The sequence below is a fragment of the Canis lupus genome, chromosome 36, assembly GCF_003254725.2.
Source record: "Canis lupus dingo isolate Sandy chromosome 36, ASM325472v2, whole genome shotgun sequence".
Classification (NCBI taxonomy): Eukaryota; Metazoa; Chordata; class Mammalia; order Carnivora; family Canidae; genus Canis; species Canis lupus.
In genome coordinates, this window is record NC_064278.1 from 14,373,168 (window position 1) to 14,392,681 (window position 19,514).

A 19,514-nucleotide genomic window follows, 5' to 3' on the forward strand; every position below is an offset into this window, starting at 1 on the left:
TTACATAGTATATATATGTGATTTATTATACCATTTATATAAAATTCTAGAACATTCAAAATTAGTTTACAGTATGGCAAATTTTACATAATTATTTTACATAATAAAATAATGACAAAGAAAAACAATCTATAGTAATAGAAAGCAAACAAGTGATTTCCCAGGATCTGGAGTTGACTGCAAAGGGGCACAAGGAAACTTTTCAGAGTGACAGAAATGTTCTGTAGCTTCATTATGGGAGTGATTACATGGATGCATACACTTGTTAAAATTCACTGAAGAGCACACCTAAATAAAATAGATATATTTTTTGTATGTAAATTATACTTCAGAAAAAATTTATTTAAAAAGTAAACACACACACATGCACACAAAACTTTCTCTACAAAAGCAGGAGAAAAAGAAGGTCTGGAAAACAAAATATATGAAGTTCCAGCACATTGAAAAGTAGGTCTTCATTTCAGTCTTCATTATAAAAGTCCTTCTGTGATTTGAAATAATTATTGATGCACAATAAATTGACACAATCTTAGAAATTTAAAACAACACAAATTTATTGTCTCACAGTTTCTGCAGGTCAGGAGTCTGGGCTGGGTCATTGCTTAGGGTCTCACCTGAAATCAAGGTGTCAGCAGGACGTGATCTCATCTGAGGCTTGGGGTTCCATTCCAGGCTCATTTCAGTTAGCAGAATTCAGTTCCTCATGGTTAGATGGCTGGAGTTTGTTTTCTTGCCGGTTCTCCGAGCTCCTAGAGGCTGTCCTGTGCTCCTAGCCATGAGGCTTTCTCACAGCTTGGCCGCTATTTCAACAAATCCAGCAGAAAAATCTCCTTAAGGTTTCACCTGATAAGGCCAGGCTCACGACAGATAGCCTCCCTCTTGGATAAATTCAAAGGACATTAATCATATCTGCAAAATCTCATCTTTGCCAAGTAACAGAATCTCATGACAGGGTTGATATCCTATTATATTCATAGGCTCTTCCTCGCTCCAGGGACGGGATTTAGATACAGCATGCATATAAGGAGGACAGGAATCTTAGGGGCCGTTCAGAATTCTGCCTCCCACAGCCTGTCCTCTGGCACACAACCACCCATGCCCCTCCCAAAGGAAAAAAAATTAGCTCCCTCCCCAGGTTCCTTCTCATCCTATTATACCATCTGCTCAAAATCCATGATCTCATCATCTAAATCGTCTATACCTGCTGCAAATAATGCTCCTGGGTCTAACCCACTAAGCACACTCCCCTGAAGCACAACTCCTCCTGGCAGACCTGGGAAACCAAGAAGATCACTTGTCTGTCCCCAACACTCCCATCATACAATGGTGGGCCCAGTATAGAAGAACAGTTCAGAGATATTTCGGTTTAAAACTTCCATCCTTGCCTTTTCATGAAAGGCAGCACATACTTGTAGGTGAAGAATTTGATCAGCCTGCTTCCTAAGAGAATTTAGCTGGGTCCTAGCCCCTGTGATTTGTTAGAGTAGCACCATCCCTGATTCTACAACCCGTGTTAGTACTCTGTTGTCGCATATAACAAATGACCACCAACTTGGCAGCTTAAAATAACAGACATTTATTGTCTCCCTGTTTCTGTAGATCAGAACTGCAAGCATGGCTTATCTAGGTTTTCTGCTTATGGTCATGCCAGGCTGCAATCCAGATATTTCCTGGAGCAAAGAGCTTATCAGAAGTTCTACTGCAGTAAGATCTGCTTCCACGCTCATTTAGGTTGTTGACAAATTCCCATTCCTTGCACTTATATAACTGAGGTTGCTGGCCCTAAAGGCTGTATCATAGCAGCTGGCTTCTTCAAGGCAAGCAGGAGAGTCCTGCTCCAGGCAGCTAAGATCAAGTCTTACATAACAAAATAATCGTGGGAATGATACCCCATCGCTTGTACATCCCATCACCTTTGCCATATTCTGTTGGCTAGGAGCAAGTCACAGGTTCTGTCCACACCTCAGGAGGGAGGATTATACAAGGGCATGGCTCATTGGGGGGCCGCCTTATATGTTCCTTTGTCTCCATTATTTTCTTCAACCTGAGAAAAATTCCTATGGTCTTTCACATTTCCAGGATTTGGCACAGAGCCTAACACAGAGGAGCTCTAGATAGTTTAAAGCTGTAGTTATCAAACCTTTGATTTCAGGACTCCTTTATACCCTTAAAAACATTATTGAGGACCTGAAAGATCTTTTGTTTATATCATTTCTATATATTGATTTTTTTTAAGATTTTATTTATATATTCATGAGAGGCACAGAGAGAGAGAGGCAGAGAGGCAGAGAGAGAAGCAGGCTCCGTGCAGGGAGCCCACGTGGGACTTGATCCCGGGCCTCCAGGATCACGACCCGGGCCGAAGGTAGGCGCTAAACCACTGAGCCATCCAGGGATCCCCTATCTATTGATGTTTGATAAGACATTTAAAACTTCATTTGGGTCAGCCCGGGTGCCTTGGTGGTTTAGCGCTGCCTTCAGCCCAGGGCCTGACCCTGGAGACTCAGGATAGAGGCCCGTGTAGGGCTCTCTGCATGGATCCTGCTTCTCCCTCTGCCTGTGTCTCTGCCTTTCTCTCTCTCTGTGTGTGTCTCTCATGAATAAATAAATTCAAAAAATAAAATAAAACTTCATTTATTGATTCATTAAAAAGTAAAAAACTCATTATACGTTAACATACATAACATTTTTTAAAATGATATTGTCCCCCCAAAATGTGGGAAGAGTACCATCGTTTTACAGTGTTGCAGATCTTTTTCGTGTCTGGCTTAATGGAAGACAGCTAGATTCTCATACCTGCTTCCACATACAATTACACATCATATGGCCTCTGGGAAACGCCACTGTACATCCAACGAATAAATAAGTTATGAAGGCAAAGAATGTCTTCATGCTCTTGTGCATATATTTTGACGCTGTAGGCGTCCGGAAAGGATCCTAAGGAACTCCAGGGATCCCTAGATCATACTTTAAAGAACTGTCATAAGCTGAGGGAAGGGGGGCACCTGGGTGGCTCAGTGGTTGAGCATCAGCCTTTGGCTCAGGTCCTGACCCTGGGGTCCTGGGTTCGAGTCCTGCGTGGGTTCCCGTGGGGAGCCTGCTTCTCCGCCTCTCTCTCTCTGCGTGTCTCTCATGAAAAAATAAATAAAATTCTTCAAAAAAAATAATAAGGTGATGGAAGGAAGGCGTTTTAATTCGTTCGAAAAGTTTCTGAGTGCCAGCTCCTGTGGAAAGCGAGCTGGAGTATCGGGCCCTGTCCTGGGGGTGCTCAGGTACGGTGACCGCAAGGCCGGGGGCCGCCTCGGTTGACATCGGAGTTGCCACAGAGGTCAGGCCACGCAGAGACCTGGGGAAAGAGTTGCAGGCAGGGAAAGGGGACCCTGCGTCGCAGGAATGAAGGCAGGAGATGTGCAGGACCTGATGGCGTTGTGGGGGGGGGGGGGGGGTAAGAATTAAGAGTTTAAGTCTAAATTTCTTGACTATAGCAAAATGGGGGAAGAGGGTGGAAGGGCTTAAGGATGTGTGTTTGAAGGCTGGGAAAGTCACTCAGCGCCCAAGCACGCCGCTGGGCCGGGGCCAGCCGGGCTTCCCGGAGCCTCAAATCCGCTTAGGGACGCGACAGGGCCCGGGAAAGCGCGCGCCGTACCTCAGGAAGCTTGGATCTCGGCGCCCGCCGTAGACGGCGCGACAGAGGCGGCCCGTTGCCTGGGAGCCGGTGAGACGCCCCTCGGCCTCCGCCGCGGCGGTCACGGCCGGCGTCGGGCCTCGGTCGTCATGTCGGTGTTGGACGCGCTTTGGGAGGACCGGGACGTCCGGTTCGACGTCTCCTCGCAGTGAGTCGCTCCCGGGGCCTGCAGGGGGCGCCGCAGCGCGGTTACGGGAGGAGCCTGCGCCCCCACAGCTCACGGCGCTCGCGAGAGCGGGAGGAGGTGGCTGTCGGCTCGGCGGGGGGCCCGGCCGCTGAGGGGATGCCCCTGGGTCGCGGCGAGCCCGGCCTCGCTCCTGTCGGGAGGCTGAGGCCCTGCGCCCGGGGCCATCTCGTAGGGCTGCGGGTGCCAGCTCCGGGGGCGGAGGAGCGCTCGGCGGGGCCTCCGCACCCCGGTTCTGAAGAGCGACGTACACGTGGGCCCTCAGGCTTCGCCAATCCCCCCCGCCCTTTTTTTTAAGGTTTTATTTATTAATTCATGAGAGACATAGAGAGGCAGAGACACAGGCAGGGGGAGAAGCAGGCTCCACACAGGGAGCCCGACGCCGGACTCGATCCCGGGTCCCCAGGGTCACTCACGCCCTGGGCCGAAGGCGGCGCTAAACCGCTGCACACGCACAGGCACACACAGGCCTCGCCGTTCTTAAGCTTGAGCCGCTTTGTCTGTAAAACTAGGGAGGTGGGAATAAGCGTTTTCCAAATTTCCTCACCATAAACTTCATTTCGGTCACCGGTAGGGAGAAGGAGCTACTACCTTTTGAAGCCTCTTCAACAGAAATCCTAGGATGGTTTTTTGTTTTTGTTTTGTTTTCCTTAATTTCATGCTTTAAAGAGAGACTACTTAAAATACCCCTACTCAAAGACCAGGGGATTCCCGCCCATTGAGATTTGTTTGTTTGTTTATTTATTTATTTATTTATTTATTTATTTATTCATTCATTCATTCATTCATTCATGAGGGAGGGAGACACAGGCAGAGGGGGAAGCAGGCTCCATACAGGGAGCCCGACCTGGGACTCGATCCCGGGTCTCCAGGATCAGGCCCTGGGCTGAAGGCGGCGCTAAACCCCTGAGCCACCCCCGTTGAGATATTAACTGTTGGAAAACAGTGAAGCTAAGGTTCTTCAGGTTAATGGTATAAAGCTTCTTGCCCGCTTCTTATGATTCCTTATAATAACCCAAACCTTAGAAAATGAAATAATTTATCAGGCTTAGTTGTGGCTAGATGATGTAATACTAACATGGTCTTAGACCCTTTAAGAAGTTGTGAGAGAAGGGAATTTATAAAATTATACACGATGCTTACATATTGCACACATCCTACGACTTTTTCTATTATTCTTGGAGGGTTCGTAATCCAAGCAAAGGCCCATTTCATGAACATTTCCATTTTGTTGAATACTTATCAAGTGCTTACTATGTGCTAGTTACTGTGCTGATATCTAGAGATACAAAAAATGATAGTTGTTACCTACCCGCCCCCCCCCACACACACACCCACATTTTAGTGCAGGAGATATATATAGACAGCTATTTTTAAATGTGGTAAATACCATCCTGAAAAAAATGAACAGAAAGCTAGGGTATTATAGAAACAGAATAGTTCATTCTGCCTGGGAAAGGCCTTAAAGAAGAAATAATATTTGAGTTCAACCCTGATAATTGGGCAGGGCCTTGTCAGGAGAGTATTCCAGGAAAACAACAACATTAGGAGCGAGTCTTGGAAGTATAAATGTCATTGGCTAGAAGGGAGGGTTGACAGGTAGAGGATGGAGGAACAAACAGGTAGAGCAACAATATTACCGATATAATTAGTACCCCTGAATTGTATACTTTAAGATGGTTAAAATAGCAACTTTTATTTTATATATTGTACCACAAGGAAAACAATTTTAAAAACTAGTTTAAACGGAGATGCCTGGGTGGCTCAGTAGGCTGTGTCTGCCTTCATCTCAAGTCATGATCTCAGGGTCTTGGGATCCAGCCCCACCATAGGCTTCCTGCTCAGTGGGGAATCTGTCCCTCCTCCTCACTGACCCTGCTCCTGTTAGCTCTCTCTCAAATAAATAAATAAAATCTTTAAAAAAAAAAAAAACAAAAAAACAAAAAAAAACAGCCAAACTATAAAAAGTTTGGCTGACCCCCCCCCAAAAAAAAAGGTAGAGCAGCCAAACTATAAAATCTTTGGCTGAGGATTCTACACTTCATTTTATTTATTTATTTTTTTTAAAGATTTTATGGGGATCCCTGGGTGGCTCAGCGGTTCAGCCCCTGCCTTCCGCCCAGGGTGTGGTCCCAGGGTCCCAAGATCGAGTCCTGCATCGGGCCCAGTCATGGAGCCTGCTTCTCCCTCTGCCTCCCTCTCTCTCTGTCTCTCATGAACAAATGAATAAAATCTTAAAAAAAATAAATATATATATAAGATTTTATTTATTCATTCATGAGAGACACAGAAAGAGAGGCAGGCTTCATGCAGGGAGCCCGATGTGGGACTCGATCTGGGGACTCCAGGATCATGCCCTGGACTGAAGGCAGACGCTCAATCGCTGAGCCACCCAGGTGTACCTGCACTTCATTCTCTAGGTAGTGGGATGACATGGGAGACTCTTAAGCAGGGAAGGTGTATTATGATTATCTCTGTATTTTCAATAAATAATGAGTCAGCTCTATGGAGAATGTCTTTAAAAGCTCTACCACATATTGTACTAGGTTTTTGTTTGTTTGGGGGTTTTGTTTGTTTGGAATGCATTCTATCAGACCACAAACTCTTCTTCACTCTTTATTTTGTTTTACTCCTTGTATCTAATTGTTTACCAAGTCCTGACAATGCTTTTGCTTTAACTTCTTCCTTCCATAACTGCCCAACCTCCTTTCTTCTACTCAGAAGCTCTGAGGGTTCTCCACTGTCCACGGGACAAGGCCCATACCTGTCCAACTGGCTTTCAGAGGTAGTGGCATATATTTCTCACTACCTCTTAACATTGCTTTTCTTCCCTAGCCAGGACCATCTTCCCACATTTGCTTATCATTTCTTTTTTCTGGTCTTTAATCATGGACTTTCCTCCCTCTCTCTTATTTCTCCAAATCCTACCTCTCCTAATTTTAACTTCTCTATATGTCCCTGGTCACTTCAGGTTCCACTAGGATTCTTGAAGTTCTCAAGATCTTATTTTCAGATGCATGAACATTTGGTACTGTATCATCTATTACTGCTGGCTGTTTTATATGCAAATGTCTCTTCTCTCCCTAACTAGACTGTAAGTGGATATAGTTGTAGCTATTAAAGCCTTGGTATTTATTTTAGACAAATGAAAACAAGACCTGGAGAAGTCCTTATTGATTGTTTAGATTCAATTGAAGACACCAAAGGAAATAATGGGGATAGAGGTGAGTATATTTCCTAATATGTTTTATATTTCTTGTTTGATTTACAAATGTTAAATCATATTACCTGGAGAATAAGCTATGAAACAGCAGCATATGTAAATGTAATTGTGACAGTGAAAGAGCTGAATCCACATAACACTTTTCTCAGATTTAAACAGGAGAAAGGGTAGGTATTAAACCCATAGCCAGGGAATACAGGTTCTTCCTAAGAACTTTGGTCCTTCAGGAAGTCCCAGTTTTGACATCAGCTTTCTCCAATTTAACTGTTAAAACTCCAGGATCCCTGTTTGTAAGGGATCTGTCTTTTGAATCTGCCTCCCCCCAGAAAGAATATGAGGTAGTGGAACATAAGTTAGGTCATAGCTCTGCTACCTGGACCCGTACTTCCTTTTAAGAAATCCAAGAGTAATTCACAATCCACCAGTACTGATACCTGGAGATGGACATGTAGAGAACAAATTTAGTGCTGTACTGTGACGTCTGTTTGTAGCACTGAAAAGTCCTAGGAGACATCTGTATATGTCACTGAGCAGAAGCCAGAGTTGGACTCTAGAGTCCTCTCAAACCAAATTTCCCAAAGGCTAGAGCTTTGGAAAGAGTTCAGGCTGCATACAGCGGCTGCACATGGAGCCAATGTCCAGTGACCAGGTCTTGTCAGCATCCCTAATGTCGTTTTTGGAAAAACATAGGGGATGAGTGTGCAGCCTCATATATCTGAAGAGGTATTTTTTAGGGGAAAGGTCATAAACCTCTTAAATTGAAGAGAAGAGTAAGTGAGTGGAAAGGAGCAGACTTCTTTCAGGTAAGAAGGATCAGTGAATCCTAGAGACTGCACAATAACACTTATTGGGAAAACATGCTCACTGCGGCCTTTCAAATGGCCACTTGGTCTCTGGGTCTTTCTCCTGGTCTCCTCTGGGGTGTTGCGTGAGCAGCAGGTTTAGTTGTGGGCCTCTCATCCCTGTGAAGGGAAACTATCATCACCACTAGCTAAGGCAGATCCTGTCAATGGCAAGGGCCCATCCTTAGAGCATGGTTAGATCACACTTACAAAATGCTTCCTAGTGTCGGCCAGGCCCAGGCGAGAGTGAGGTATGAAGGTTTAGCAGCAAACAAGAATCTTAGTTTGGGCCTTTGAGGGTGGAATAATAATCTCTAGATGGCTGGATCTTGACAAACCTGAATTTAAGGAAGCCAAGGGAAAATTTGGTTGTTCTCATATACAGACTGACAGAAATGCTTATGTGACAGTCCATCCACCAGTCCAGACAAAGACAATGGGTAATAGAACATCTTTCACTTCATCAGCTATCACTGAGTACAGAATCTTATATTAGCACTTTGAGCAAATCACCTCCCTGGCCCCAAGTATCCATTACAGTGGGTACCTGAAGTCTTCCTATTCATAAAAATAACTGTATGTGTACTCACCTCAGAAGCAATTCCCAGAAAATGGAATTTTACAGGAGTGTGCAGAGCTTCTGATTAATAAGAAGGTAGGGGAAAAAAAAAAAAAAAGAGGAGGAGGAGGAGGAAGAGATGAGAAGGGCAGTCCTGCCTTCTAGTCCTCTTTCTCCTTCCCTTTCCAACAGTTTGAAAATGACCAAATTAAGGCATTACGTTCAGGAGACGCATGTTAAAACTGTAAATACCCCCAAAGATTAGCACATTTAATCCATTTCAACTATAAGTACCCTGACATGAAATTACCAGATTAGCTTTGTACATTGAAGCTGTATAGGAATGAAACTGCCATATTTCAGTATTCGAGATTAGGAAAAACAGGGACAATTTATATTTTGGTGGTTAGTAAGACGGAGAGAAAGTCCATGCCTAGGACACTGGGTTTATAGCAATAGGATGGAGCCTTTCAGCAAGAAAGAGGCAACGTGAGAATGCTAGAGATTTGTAGGACCAAGAACAGAAAAACAGGTAATCAGAATTGGTCAGTGGCTTTACTTACCACTCCATAATTTTTCCTGAAATGCTCTAATAGACAAATACCAAAAAGAATCAAAAGGTGTCCTGGGCTTATAGCCCAGTTATGGAGACATAATGTTACTTACATGAAATAGTGTAATCAAAACATAAACCAGTGTATCTATAATAAAATAAATCATAAAAATTGGTTTGTAAAGAATTCAAATATTGAAAAAATAGTTAACATTTTGAATGTTTACTCTTTGCCAGTCACTGTTCTGAATCTTTTACATAATATGTGTCTGAATCTTTTATATGATATGTGTAATATCATTTGATAATAATAAAATCAATAGTAAAAAATGAAGCAGATGCTGTTACCTTTTTCTTAATAACGAAACTGAGGAACAGAGAGGTTAATTAAGTTTTGCAAAGTCACATAGCTACTACGTAATGAAATAAACAGTCTACATTGCTTTCCAAACTGCTATGATCACATTATTCTCTTCTCAGAAATTTTCAGTTCTCTCCAATTCCAATTCTAAATCCCAACTCCACATCCACTGTTAACAGATTTAAGTCTGAATTTCTTCTTTTTTTTAAGTTTTTATTTTAATTCCAGTTAGTTAACAGTGTTATATTAGTTTCGGGTGTACAATATGATGATTCAACAATTCCATACATCACCCAGTACGCATCACGAGTGCAATGCCTTAATCCTCATCACCTGTTTCACCCTACCCCTCCCTGTGCCCTTGGTAACCATCAGTTTGTTCTCTATAATTAGGAGCTTATTTCTTGGTTTCTCTCTCTATATTTTTTTTTCTTTGCTTGTTTTGTTTCTTCCACATCAGTGAAATCATATAGTATTTGTCTTTTTCTGACTTATTTTGCTCAGCATTATATTCTCTAGATCGTTCGTGTCATTGCAAATAACAACATTTCATTGTCTTTTTTTTATGGCTGAATAATATCCCATTGTGTGTGTGTATATATATGTATATATACTACATCTTTTTTATCCATTTATCAGTAAATGGACACTATATCTTGGCTACTGTAAATAATGTTGCTATAAACATAGAGGTGCATGTATCCCTTTGAATTAGTGTTTTTGTACTCTTTGGGTAAATACCTAGTAGTGTGATTTCTGGATTGTAAGATAGTTCTATTTGTAACTTTTTGAGGAACCTTCATACTGTTTTCCACAATGGATGCACTAAATTTTCATTCCCACCAATAGTGCACAAAGGTTCCTTTTTCTCCACATCCTCGCCAACATATGCTGTTTCTTGTGTTGTTGATTTTAGCCATTCTGATGGGTGTGAGGTGATGTCTCATTGTAGTTTTGATTTGCATTTCCCTGATGGTAAGGATGAACATCTTTTCATGTGTCTGTTGGTCATCTGAATGTCTTCTTTGGAGAAATGTCTGTTCATGTCTTCTGCCCATTTTTTAATTGGATTATTGGGTTTTGGGTGTTGAGTTTTACAAGTTCTTTATAGATTTTGGATACTAACCCTTTAATGGATATATCATTTGCATATATCTTCTCCCATCCCATAGATTCCTTTTAATTTTGTTGATTGTTTCCTTTGCTGTGAAGAAGCTTTTTGTTTTTATTTAGTCAGTAGTTTATTTTTGCCACCCAGGCGCTCCAGGAGAGCACTGCTGTGGCAGAGATTAGTGTATATATGAAAGTCTTTTGAGAAATGTGATTTTACTAAATGGCTTTGTAGTTATATTGTCCCCAGCTTTTTCTCAGTTGACCTGCTAGGACTCCCAGAACAACTTCCACCAAGACAAAAATCCAGTACCCAGTTTTCTCTGTTAATTTGAGTCAAACCAAGCTGTTGGCGTTGAATACCTGTATCCCTTCCGTAACAGATTTTGTTTCTCTGGGATTCTGAATCATGCGTTGTATACCTTACACAGGATAGATATAAGCAATAAACATATTCAGTGGATAATGTATGAAAATATCTGTGGGGATTATTGCTGTTACTGGCCAGAATTTCCACGTATACCTTTTTCTTTACTGCAAACATGGGTCCTTACTTTAGGTAACCTATTTTTTTGCTTGTTTGCTTTTAGGTAGACTCTTAGTAACAAATTTACGAATTATCTGGCATTCTTTGGCATTACCCAGAGTCAATCTCTGTAAGTATCTTTTTTAGATAACACTAAAGAGAAAAAAAATGCTTTGTCAGGTGAACTTGCACAGTGGCTTTTGATAACCAAAAAAGCCATATCATGAAATACATGGAAAACTTAAATTGATAAAAACTTTAGCAATCCTAGACTAACCACAGACTGTACCATTATGCAAAAGAAATGTTTCTCAGTCTGTCCATTTTGTCTGTTGGACATACATGAGATTATAGTGTTTTTACACTGAATGGTTTTTGTTCTTTGCTTATCTTTGACAACTTGCTGTGACCTGTTTCAACTAATTTCAAAGAAGGGAGATCTAAATTCTAATAAAACTGCAACCTTTCCATTGTTAAATTTTGTTTTACTTATTTTTTAAAACTATTTGAGATTATCCAGCTAAGCTAAACTTTTTCTCTTGAGGTAATAGTGCTAAGATGTTCAGTAAATATATAGATTTTAGAGAAGCAAACTTCCTTTCACACTGTGAATGTTATTTGTCCAAAGAGGCAGAATTGACTTTCTACTTCTTTTAATTATTTAACTTAACTTTGGAGTAATTTCATAAAATGGTTTTTTTTTTTTTAAGATTTTATTTATTTATTCATGAGGGACACAGAAGGAGAGGCAGAGAGACACAGGCAGAGGGAGAAGCAGGCTCCACGCAGGGAGCCCGATGTGGGACTCGATCCCTGGTCTCCAGGATCAGGCCCTGGGCTGAAGGCGGCACTAAACCGCTGAGCCACCCAGGCTGCCCACATAAAATGTTTTAAAGTTGTAATTTATATTTAATTTTTAAAACATAAGGTTCTGTATACAGAGGGGTTTTTTTCCTCTCAGTTTATTATGTCCTGTTCTTGAAATTCTTTGCTTTTGAATTTTAGCTATCGGTTACAACTGCATATTGAACATTACAACAAGGACTGCTAACTCTGTAAGTCTGAAAAATCTTATTAAAATATATATAGTGAAGAAACATTAAATATTTGATATTAGACTTTGTTTTCACTGTAAATAAGAAATTGCTCTTGAAATCTGAACTTCTAAATAAATTTTTCCTTACAGAAATTACGAGGCCAAACTGAAGCTCTTTATATACTAACAAAATGTAACAGTACCCGTTTTGAGTTTATATTTACAAATTTGGTTCCTGGAAGTCCTAGACTTTTTACTTCTGTGATTGCAGTACACAGGTATAGTAATACTTTATGGATTATTGAATAATTTTAATATGATTTTTTATCATATCAATTCTATGATTTAGAGGTTCAGAGGATAAAGTGTATAAGTGTGGTACTATCTTCTTCCAAGCTCAGGAAATTGCAACATCCTGAAGATATATAGAAGAACATATTGCATTATCGTTTAATAAGTACTTTGAAAGTATTTATAAAATACATAAGACTACTGAAGATTCGTAAAAATTTCTACTGAGGATTCTATTAAATTAACTACCAAGGTAGTTACAGTGAAATAGAGAATTCATTCAGTGTAGATAACCAAGTTGGATAATTCAATTAATGAATTAAAAAAGATCATTTTAGTGGCACCTACGTGACTCAGTTGGTTAAGTAAACCTCCAACTTTCGGTTTTGGCTCAGGTCGTGATCTCAGGGTCATGAGATTGAGCGCCACGTCAGGCTCTGTGCTCAGTGCAGTCTGCTTGAGTTTCTCACACTTTCCCTCCTCCTTACTCTCTCTCTCTCTTTCTCTAAGATAAATAAATCTTTAAAAAAAAAAAAAGAAAGGATGATTTTACTAGCAGTAGGAGACGTACCCACGTATTTTCCCTAAAGAGTTCTGTTGTTCTCTTTGCTAAATTCTTTTCATTACTTTCGCCCCCCTCCCCCTTTTTTTTAATTCTATAAGGAAATGCAGGTTGACATTTTCTCATTTCTAAGATATGTAGAAATGACATATTTGCACATAAATATTCAGACTTATTCACATGTTTTAAATTGCTTTGCAGAAATATTTTTCTAATGAAATACCACAATTACATTACTCAGTTCTGCACATTGTGCTCATATTATTTCCTCCGAGTTAATCCACAAAGGGTGGTAGTTTGCTGGGGAACTGCAGAAAATATGAAACACTTCACAGATTTGCATGTCATCCTCACACAGGGGATGCTAATCTTCTCTGTATCATTCCAGTTTTAGTATATGTGTTGCCCAATGAACACCTTAGCTCTTTATTTTAATCAGCCTTAAGTACTATGATTTTTTAAAAGCTTGGCTAAGATGACAGGCTTATTATACATATATACAAATTTATACTCACAAAGAGAAATACATATACTGTTTTAATTTGCATTTCTTTATTACTAGTGATGTAGAAATTTTTCTCCTTTTTTTGGCTATTTATAGTTTTCTATTATAAATTTCTAAATTGGGATGCCTGGGTGGCTCAGCGGTTGGGCATCTGCCTTCGGCTCAGGGCATGATCCCAGGATCTGGGATTGGGTCCCACATTGGGCTCCCTGTGAGGAACCTGCTTCTCCTTCCTATGTCTCTCCCTTTCTCTCTCTGAGCCTCTCATAAATAAATAAATAAATCTTAAAAGATAAATTTCTAAGTTATACTCTTATCTGTCATATATGTTGCAAATTTATTTCTCAGTTTTCTAGTTTGTTATTTGATTTTGCATTTTGTTGATTTTTTCTTTTTTTTTTTTTAAGATTTTTATTTATTTATTCATGAGAGACACAGAGAGAGTAGCAGAGACACAGGCAGAGTGAGAAGCAGGCCCCATGCAGGGAGCCCGACGTGGGACTAGATCCCGGGTCTCCAGGATCACGCCCTGGGCCACAGGTGGCGCTAAACCACTGAGCCACCCGGGCTGCCCTTGTTGATGATTTTCAAATATACATAACGGTTTACATTTTTTGAGATATAATTCATGTAACAAAATTTTAAAGTTTAAAGTTTGATAATTTCAGTATCTTACAAGATTGTGCAGCTATTATCACTACCCAATTGTGGAATATTTCTATCACCCTATAAACAAACTCGTATAGCCCTATAGTCTCTATAGTCCCTCCCTATTCTCTCCTCTTCATAACCCTTGGCAACCACTGATTTACTTTCTTTCTCTCTAAGGATTCCCCTATTTGGGACACTTAATATAAATGGAAGCATACAACATAGTGGCCTTTAATATCTGACTTATTTTACATGCATAATGTTTTCAGTGATCATCTATGTTGTAGCATGTATCAGTGCTTCATTCCTACTTATAGCTAAATAGTTTTACATTGTATGAAGATATTTTTTTACTTACTAATCATTGATAAACATTTATATTGTTTCCACTTTTTAGCTACTATGAATATTTTTCAGTTCTGTTGGACATATATCTAAACTCTAGCTCTTTATTTCACTTTACTTAGAGATGTAATATAAAGAGGAGTATGAAGGGAGCATAGAAGCTGCTTTTCTTCAATAGTATAAAAATAAGTGTTCCCCCAGAAATAACTCTTATCACATTAGTAGTTTCTATTTTGTCTGCTGGTTAAACATTGATGATTACAGCACTAAAAGAAATTAAGATTTATAGACAAATGTTCAAATCCTCCTCTTTCACAATTTATATATTAGGTTAATTAAAGTAAAAATCACAAATTTAACAATATTATGATGTATATAAATGACTTCTGAAGTTATTCAGGCTAAGAAAATCCTTTAGTTTTATTAAATTGGTAAATTAGCCTGTAATTTTGTGGGGTAATATGATAATTAATAAAATGTTATAATAAAACTCATCCAAAAATTGTAGTAAAACTAAATGGGGGCACTTGGGTGGCTCAGTTAAGCATCTTGATTTTGGCTCTGGCCATAATCTCAGGGTTGTGAGATTGAACTCCACAATGGGGCTCCATGCTCAGTGGAGAGGGTGCTTGAGATTCTTTCTGTTCCTCTCCTCCCTCTTGCTCTGCCCACCCCCCATTTGTGTTCTCTTTCTCTTGTTCTCTCTCAAATGAATAAATCTTTAAAAAAACTAATTAACATAATAACAAATACACAATTTTCTTTTGTATTATTTATCAGTAGGAAGGCATGGAGAGAAAACATATTTGTGTGTGTGTGTGTGTGTGTGTGTGTGTGTTGCACACAGATACACACTGTCCTAGGGTTCCTTTTGGAGTTGGTACAGATTTATTCCAATTTTCTGTATAGAGTGTAATGCTTTCAGTTGCAATGAGAAAAGTAATTGACTCCCAATTGTGCCTTTGACAAAGGGTGTCTTTGACTAAAACAGAAACGGAAGGAAGCATTGTGATAGGAAACATAATTTCCATGTCTATTATATGCAAGCATTTGCATGTTTTTCATGCAATAAAATGTTTTTCTCTCTAAGCTGTTTTTCAGCTTAGAAAGAAAATCTTTCTTTTCATTTGTGCTGTATGATACATGTCTTAAAAATTAGATTTCTAGGGACACCTGGGTGGCTCAGCGATTGAGCGTCTGCCTTCGGCTCAGGGTGTGATCCTGGATTCGGGATCGGGTCCCATATCAGGCTCCTTGCAGAGAGCCTGCTTCTCCCTCTGCCCGTGTCTCTGCCTCTGTGTGTGTGTGTGTGTGTGTGTGTCTCTCTCTAATGAATAAATAAATAAAATCTTAAAAAAAAAAGACTTCTAAACATAGGTTACTGAGATAAACCATGTAAATACTACACTAAAATGATAAAGTCTTTAAAGACTGTGACACCAAAATTTATTGAAAAGCAAATTTTTAAATTTATTGTGATAATTATTTGAGTGACTCACCTATGTATTAACAACTGTATATTTTGGTAGATAAGTAATCATAACCTAGGAAAACCACATTTTCAGTTTAGATTGGTCTTTCTTCTTTTTTATAGAGCATATGAGACTTCTAAAATGTATCGTGATTTTAAATTGAGAAGTGCACTAATTCAAAATAAGCAACTAAGATTATTACCACAAGAACATGTATATGATAAAATCAATGGAGTATGGAATTTATCCAGTGATCAGGTATTGTACAAAAAGCTAATGAACCTTTTGGGCCCATCATTTTTCCATTTATCATTGAGTTTTGTATATTCACTTAACTGTTAAAATTAACATTATATCTCTTGATAAATTAGCATTATAGCTCTTGATATAAGATAATATTCTGATTTTCATATTTTTATGGTTTTGTGTTCTTTTTAGCAACATTTATTATAGAATTTACAGCTGGAGTGGTCCTTAGAGATTATCTAGTTCAGTCTTCATTCACTTACAGGTTAAAAAGTTAGGCCCCAAAGAATTAAGTGACTTCATACATCTGGTTTATCTGAGAACTATGTTCTTCCCCACATGCTGCGCATACCCTACCCTCCACATCTTGATAACTTATGCTGATGGAAGAGAACCATGGGGTGGACAGTCATGGAAGCTTTCCAATCTGGTCTTTATGGGAGTGGCTGGCCAACTCAGTCAGAAGAGCATGCTACTCTTGATCAAGGTTGTGAGTTCAAGCCACATGTTGGGTATAGAGATTACTTAAAATATTTTTAAAAAAGAAAGTCTGGTCTTTATGGAATTAAACATACAATTCATTTGGTGATTCCTACATTCATTATCATAACTTCTCATTTGGTCTTGAAGCTATAACCAGCTGAAACATATAAGTGGGAATAAGTAACACATCAATTTCTAAAGAAAAATTTTCTCTTACCTAAGTAGTTTTCAGGCTTTGTGTATATTACAACCTATGTTAGACTGATAACCACGGAGGTAAAGCTGTAGCATTTGAATGAAGAGCTTCTTGCTAAATATTGAATCATAAACTTAAATTGTAATTAAATTCTGCTCATTTGAGAAGTTCTAGTGTTAAACTCTGATAATGGTTCTAAAGTATATAGACAGCTCTACATCTAAATAGTCCTCGTCAGGAATCAGTAAGCTTTTTACTTGAAAGGGCCAGATGGTAAATATTTTAGGCTTTGTAGGTCATGCCATTTCTGTCATAACTTCTCAGACTTGCATTGTAGTGTGAAACTAGCCATAGCAACAAGTGAGCATGGCTATATTTCAATAAAACTTGACAATGAACACTGAAATTTGAATTTCATACAATATCCATGTTTCGTGAATTACTATTCTCTTGACTTTTTTCCAGCCATTTAAAAATGTAAAACTTATTCTTGGTTTCTGGGCCATACAAAATGAGGCAGCAGGCCGGATTTATCCCATTGACCATAGTTTACAGATCCCTTGATATGATATGACCTTAGGTCATAGCTTAGATGTCACTTTTTGTAAGGTTCCTTCTGTGTGTTGCTTACAATCTGTACTTAATTACCACTTCAAATTATTCCTGCTCTGGGAGTGCCTGTGTAGCTTGTGAGTGACTGCCTTTGTCTCAGGTCAGATGGGGGTCCTGGGATCAGTCCTACATCAGGCTTCCTGCAGGGAGCCTGCTTCTCCCTCTGCCTATGTCTCTGTGTCTCTAATGAATAAATAAATAAAACCTTAAAAAAATTATTCCTGCTCTAAAATGCAGAGCTTGCCTGTACCCACATTAGATTGTAGGCTTTATAAGGGTAGGGGTGGAATTATTCTGTTCATAGTTAGATCCTTACCATCTAGCACCACACCTCACAGTTTAAATTAATTAAGATTGGATTATCAGAAGTATTTTACTGAAAATAGAGATGTTATTGTCAACCTAACATGTTTCCTGAAAATAAAATATGCCCTCTTAATCTTTTAAAAAGATCCTTGAGAGTTTTGCGGGTTGCTGTCTTCTTTTAAAATAAGAGAAAAGAAGTGGTGACATAAATAATGATTGCTTATAAAGTTAGACTTAGTATTATGTAATGGGACGTGGGCCAGGAATAAGGGAGTTAAAATTTTTGTATAACAAATTTTTGCAAGATGAGAATAGAGGAGGGAAACATACACTTACACGTGTGTTTATTAACTTAATTATAATTAAGAAATAGGTGGTCTTGGGACACCTGGGTGGCTCAGCAGTTGAGCATCTGCTTTCAGCTCAGGGCATGATGCTGGAGTCCTGGGATCAAGTCCCACATCGGGCTCCCTGCATGGAGCCTGCTTCTCCTTCTGCCTATGTATCTGTCTTTCTCTTTCTGTGTCTCTCATGAATAAATAAATAAAATCTTTATAAAATAAAACAAAATAAAAAAATAAAATAAAAAAGAGGGGGCTCCTGGGTGGCTCAGTTCGTTAAACATCTGCCTTCAGCTTAGGTCGTGATTTTGGGGTCCTGGAATCGAGCCCACTTTGGGCTCCCTGCTCAGCGGGGAGTCTGCTTCTCCTTCTGCTCCCCTACTCACTCTCTCTCTCTCTCTCTCTCTCTCTGTCTCTAAATAAAATAAATAAATAAATAAAATCTTATAAAAATAAATCTTAAAAAAAAAAAAATAGGTGGTCTTTTCTGATGTTTCACACCTGGCCATCCCAGAAGAAAGCTTTTCAGGTTTGGGGTTTGTAAGTTAATGTTTTATACCCAATCTCAAAGTATAAAATAAATTCCTCTGGCAGTATATGGTAAGAAGGAGGTGGAGGTAAAGGTAGATAATGATAGAGATAAAAGGTAGAGGTGGCTAATTTTGGTACCATGTATTATTAGGTCCTAAAGATTTTTTAGACCATTTAGCTATCACACTGGAGTAATTTTGAGTAGATGTTTAGGGGCCATATAATTGGAAAACAGTTTTGATTTATAGTCAGTGTTAAAGAGCCATAAAAATCTCTTGTGAACTAATGGGGGTTATCATATGTTTTGTCTTTCTCTTACCACAACTCCCTTGTCTTATGCCAGGTTTGGAACAATAGTTGTAATAAGATCTAACACTTGCAGAATGCTTACTATGTGCCAGACACTGTGATAAGGGCTTTATTTATGGGGGTTATTTAATCAAATCTCCATTTTACATGGGACACAGTGCACCAAGAACAAATTTTCCCATGGTCAGAAAACTGGTAAGTATTGATGGTATAAATTTTTAGAATCTAACTTCAGAATCCAGGCTTTCAGTCATCTAATTGTTCTTCCGTCCAGTGAATAATGAAGTCATTAATACTCCGTGCTACTCAATTCTAGTATTCTCTGCTACCATGATAATCAGAACTATTCTGGTGTTTAGAAAATAAAGAGTATTCAAACAAATGGTCATTGATATATCTCATATTTTCCAGGGAAATTTAGGAACCTTTTTTATTACCAATGTGAGAATTGTGTGGCATGCAAATATGAATGACAGTTTTAACGTCAGTATACCATATCTACAAATTGTAAGTACATGTATTTTGCTGACTTTATTTCAATGTAGAATGAATAATTTATGTTCAGTAATTACTACAATTTGGGCA

At 39.2% G+C, this 19,514-nt stretch overlaps 1 protein-coding gene, 1 long non-coding RNA gene and 1 other non-coding gene across 5 annotated transcripts in view; 1 reads left to right on the top strand and 2 right to left on the bottom strand.

Annotated features, from left to right (window-relative positions):
• LOC112668058 (uncharacterized) lies at positions 1-3,787 on the bottom strand. Its single transcript, XR_003141422.3, has 3 exons — positions 3,647-3,787; positions 615-800; positions 1-288 (listed from the first exon to the last, which is right to left on the bottom strand). It is a non-coding gene; the product is annotated as an uncharacterized LOC112668058 (long non-coding RNA).
• Positions 3,701-19,514, top strand: part of BBS5 (Bardet-Biedl syndrome 5) — a 26,565-nt gene continuing 10,751 nt past the window's right edge. For all 3 annotated transcript variants that reach the window (XM_025460085.3, XM_025460086.3, XM_049106255.1), the window contains exons 1-7: positions 3,701-3,833; positions 7,011-7,093; positions 11,108-11,173; positions 12,049-12,098; positions 12,230-12,357; positions 16,028-16,163; positions 19,341-19,436. In XM_025460085.3, coding sequence (XP_025315870.1) covers positions 3,775-3,833; positions 7,011-7,093; positions 11,108-11,173; positions 12,049-12,098; positions 12,230-12,357; positions 16,028-16,163; positions 19,341-19,436 — 618 coding nt within the window. In that variant the 5' untranslated portion in view covers positions 3,701-3,774. The remainder of the gene's footprint in view (positions 3,834-7,010; positions 7,094-11,107; positions 11,174-12,048; positions 12,099-12,229; positions 12,358-16,027; positions 16,164-19,340; positions 19,437-19,514) is intronic.
• Positions 13,246-13,349, bottom strand: LOC112668314 (U6 spliceosomal RNA). Its single transcript, XR_003141644.1, has one exon. It is a non-coding gene; the product is annotated as a U6 spliceosomal RNA (small nuclear RNA).